The sequence below is a fragment of the Stenella coeruleoalba genome (genome assembly GCF_951394435.1).
Source record: "Stenella coeruleoalba genome assembly, chromosome: 14".
Lineage (NCBI taxonomy): Eukaryota > Metazoa > Chordata > Mammalia > Artiodactyla > Delphinidae > Stenella > Stenella coeruleoalba.
This window is the reverse complement of record NC_137160.1, coordinates 67294785-67298188: the sequence shown is the minus strand read 5'-3', so window position 1 is coordinate 67298188 and position 3404 is coordinate 67294785. Positions and strand designations below refer to the sequence as shown.

Genomic DNA, 3404 nt, shown 5'->3' with positions numbered 1-3404 from the left:
TCGGTCCACCCTTCCCAGAAACCTTTGCGAATCAAAGCTGAGACCGTGCAGGAGGAAGCGGAGAAAGCGCGAGGGCTTCTGGGTGTTGTAGTTTAAAATATTCAATCAGCAAGAAATGATTGAGGAGAAAAATTCGGTAATACATTTTACCAACTATTTGGGCTGCCGTGATCTGGATTTTAGGAGATTTGAATCACGCGCAAGCCATCAGTTACTTCCATAGTTCAAAACGACGAGCGCTGAGATCCAGAAGAACTACAAATCCCATAAAGCGTTACAAGTTGAGGACCTTTGGAGAGAAAGCTCGGTCGCGGTGCATGCGCGGTGGCGCTAGTTCGGCAGCGGACAAACATGGCGGGCCCGACGTTGGTTGCGAGGTTGTACTCCGTGCTGTTCCGCAGGACCTCCACCTTTGCCCTCACCATAGCCGTGGGCGCCCTGTTCTTCGAGCGCGCCTTCGATCAAGGCGCGGACGCGATCTACGAACACATCAACGAAGGGGTGAGGGCCTGGGCCGATCCTGACCTTGGGCCCCTCTGAGGGGTGACAGTGAGAGTGAGGGTGGGGCGGGATTCAGTCTACCTTTACGAGGAGGGGGGGGATCCCTGGGTGTCTTCTGTCTGCAGACTGCCGTCTGTCCGCTCCGCCCGGTGTGAATCCTAAAACGTTAAACGGGGTCAATAGATCCCACTTTGCAGGGGTTTTAAGTATTGCTGTCTTCCGCCCCATACACCCACTTGTCCATTTGCAGAAGCGAAGACTAACCTAGTGAGAGCAAAGGACTTGTTAGGGCTACATCACCAGGGAGTTAGAGGCAAGTCAGGGCTGGACCCGGGACCCCCTATCTCGTCTGAAGGTTTCAAGGGCAGATTTGAGCGGGCGACGGTCGTGAAAAGAACAACTCTTTAGATACCGTGGCTGGCCTTTTCAGATAGCACTTTTCAGTTCCAAAGTCTTTCCATGCTGTCAGCGGTGGTATTAATAATGGTTAAGAGTAGGGTGGGTATGAAATCAGAGAGCCCTGGATGGGAATACTGGGCCTTATCAATTAATAACTGTGGCGTTAAGGTGGGCGAGTTTCTTAACCTGTCTGAGCTTCACTTTTATCTGTGGAATAGAAATGATAATAATAGCAACTATCTCAGGGAATTATTGTGAGGATTATATGAGATGCAGGCAAGGTGCCACAGTACCTGGTAAGTGGTACTCCCAAAAAATGTCATTTGTTACATTCCTCACGAGAAAGTGGAAGCATAAGATAGAGCATAACAACACTTTTTAGACTCACTGTGTGCCAGGCACTGTGCTGGATGCCTTGCCTGCTTTCTATCGTTAAATTTTGGCTCATACTGGGGAAGGTCTTGGACAAATAAGGCCTGTGCCACCACTCACTCTGTTTTTAACTTGAAGGGGTCTGGCCCTACAGCCCAGGCAGGCTCTGTCCACTGATGTACTGCCTGTGGCCAGGTCAACTTTCTGCCCTTATGAAAGTGCTGCTACTGTTCATTTTCAAGCAGTTCCTCTGGCTGTTTCCAATGTGTGGGGAAGGCATCTCAGGATGTTGTCATAACCCACCCATCTTTGTTGCTTTTAGGAATGAGAATACAGCTAGTTCCTCACCCAATGATCATAGGTCTGAGGAAATTTTTAAAATGGCTCAATGTGAAGTATTTGGGGACCATGCACTTAGGACCTCTTGAGTAATACCTGGGAGTTGAAAAATGAGACATTTTCCAGCCTCTGTTCCTTAATAATTGTATGCTCAGGGGGTAGGTCCCTCAGTCTCTCTACCTGTTTCCTGTAAAGTGAGATCATGCCTTCCCACTTACTTCACACACTGATTGAGAGCATCAGAGCATCCTGTAAATGTTAGGAATGTACATCAAGCCTAGTACTGCTTCCAGTTTGCCCACTGCAAACTGTCAGCATGTGCTACATGTTTCTCTCAGGTTTGTTTTAGAGACCAGGGCAGTGGGAGGAGTTATAAAATGTGAGAGGCAAAACTAAGTTTGTGGTTCTTGTCTTTAAAATGCAGAAGCTATGGAAACACATCAAGCACAAGTATGAGAACAAGGCGTAGCTCCTTGGAGGCCCCAATCCAGGCCAGAAGGACCAGGTCCACCCACCAGCTGTTTGCCCAGAGTCAGGGCCTCAGCTTGAAGATGAAGCTCATGTCACTCTACACGGGCCACCTTTAGCTGTTGGCATGAGATGACGTCACCTGACACTCTTTAACTTCTGCTATGTTTGAAGTATGTTTAGTCAGTCATCAACAAATAAATGTAAATTGTCCTTGAGACCTGCTTCTGCATGGGGTGCTTTTTAACTACCTGATCTTCACTTAACAGTTATTTGACACCACTTCAAAGTCCTCTGCGAATATCTGAAGGGCAGATTCCATTATTTTGGGTTTCCCATTAACTTCCAAAGAAGAATTGTAGTTTTCAAACCATGAGGTAGAGTTGGTGATGTTATCTTCAGCTTTGGCTTCTAAACCAATAACTCCATTCTTAAGTCAGGCAGAGGATAGCTAACTGGCTTGGCCCTAGGGAAGCTCTGTGGATCCAGCGGGGGAACAAACCATGGCCTGAAGGTTTAGTCTCCATTCTGCCTTTAACTTGCTGAATATCTTTGGGTAAGCTGGCGTACCTCTCTGGGCCACCGCTCATCTTCTGATGGCTGTAAGGGACGTTGGAAAACATGCAGCATGGCTGGGAGCAGCCATGGAGAGCACTGGGATGTGCTGAACAGGAGAAGAGCAGTTCTGTTTGGTAACTGGCCTGGGAAGATGAGTGACTCACCTGTCTGCCATATTTCACCTGGAGCTTGGCATGATTGGGCCAGAGCTGGATCAACCACCATCAACTAATGGGGAAGAGTCAGGTCGGGAAACACAGGGGTAGGAGAGAACCTAGGAATTGCCCAGTTTGCCCTACCTGAGGCATATCTTAATGAAGATGAAGTCAGGCCCTCGAGAAATCATGACCTGCTAAAGGTAGTACAGCTCTGGGGGCCAAATCAAAACCTGAACCAAAGTAGAGGTTCATTCTAAGACTGATTCTAAGAATGATTTCAGCATTAATAGAGGAACACTCTGGGGGTTGAAGATTGCCACTTACTTTACACTGTTCCCAACGATTTGAGGGCAATGTGCTGGTGAAAAACAATAAAGCAGGGAGCATTCTCGAAGAGTTATTCTACATTATTCTTGAGCACCTGATGACGAGCTCAGGGCAGCAGAGTTAGAATGAGTTTAGTTGATCACTTGTCTGAGGGCACATTCAGCCCAAGCAGCAAGCGTATTCCTAAGCCATTCTACATTAAGATGCCCTTTACTGGACTTCCCTGGTGGTCCAGTGGTTAAGGCTCCGTGCTCCCACTGCAGGGGGTGCAGGTTCGATCCC

At 48.0% G+C, this 3404-nt stretch overlaps 1 protein-coding gene across 1 annotated transcript; it reads left to right on the top strand.

Annotated features, from left to right (window-relative positions):
• The first annotated feature begins 305 nt into the window (after nt 1-305).
• UQCR10 (ubiquinol-cytochrome c reductase, complex III subunit X) lies at nt 306-2297 on the top strand. Its single transcript, XM_079942464.1, has 2 exons — nt 306-501; nt 2036-2297. The coding sequence occupies exons 1-2, from the start codon at nt 352-354 to the stop codon at nt 2078-2080; spliced, it is 195 nt and encodes a 64-aa protein (XP_079798590.1). The 5' UTR covers nt 306-351; the 3' UTR covers nt 2081-2297.
• Nucleotides 2298-3404: the final 1107 nt, after the last annotated feature.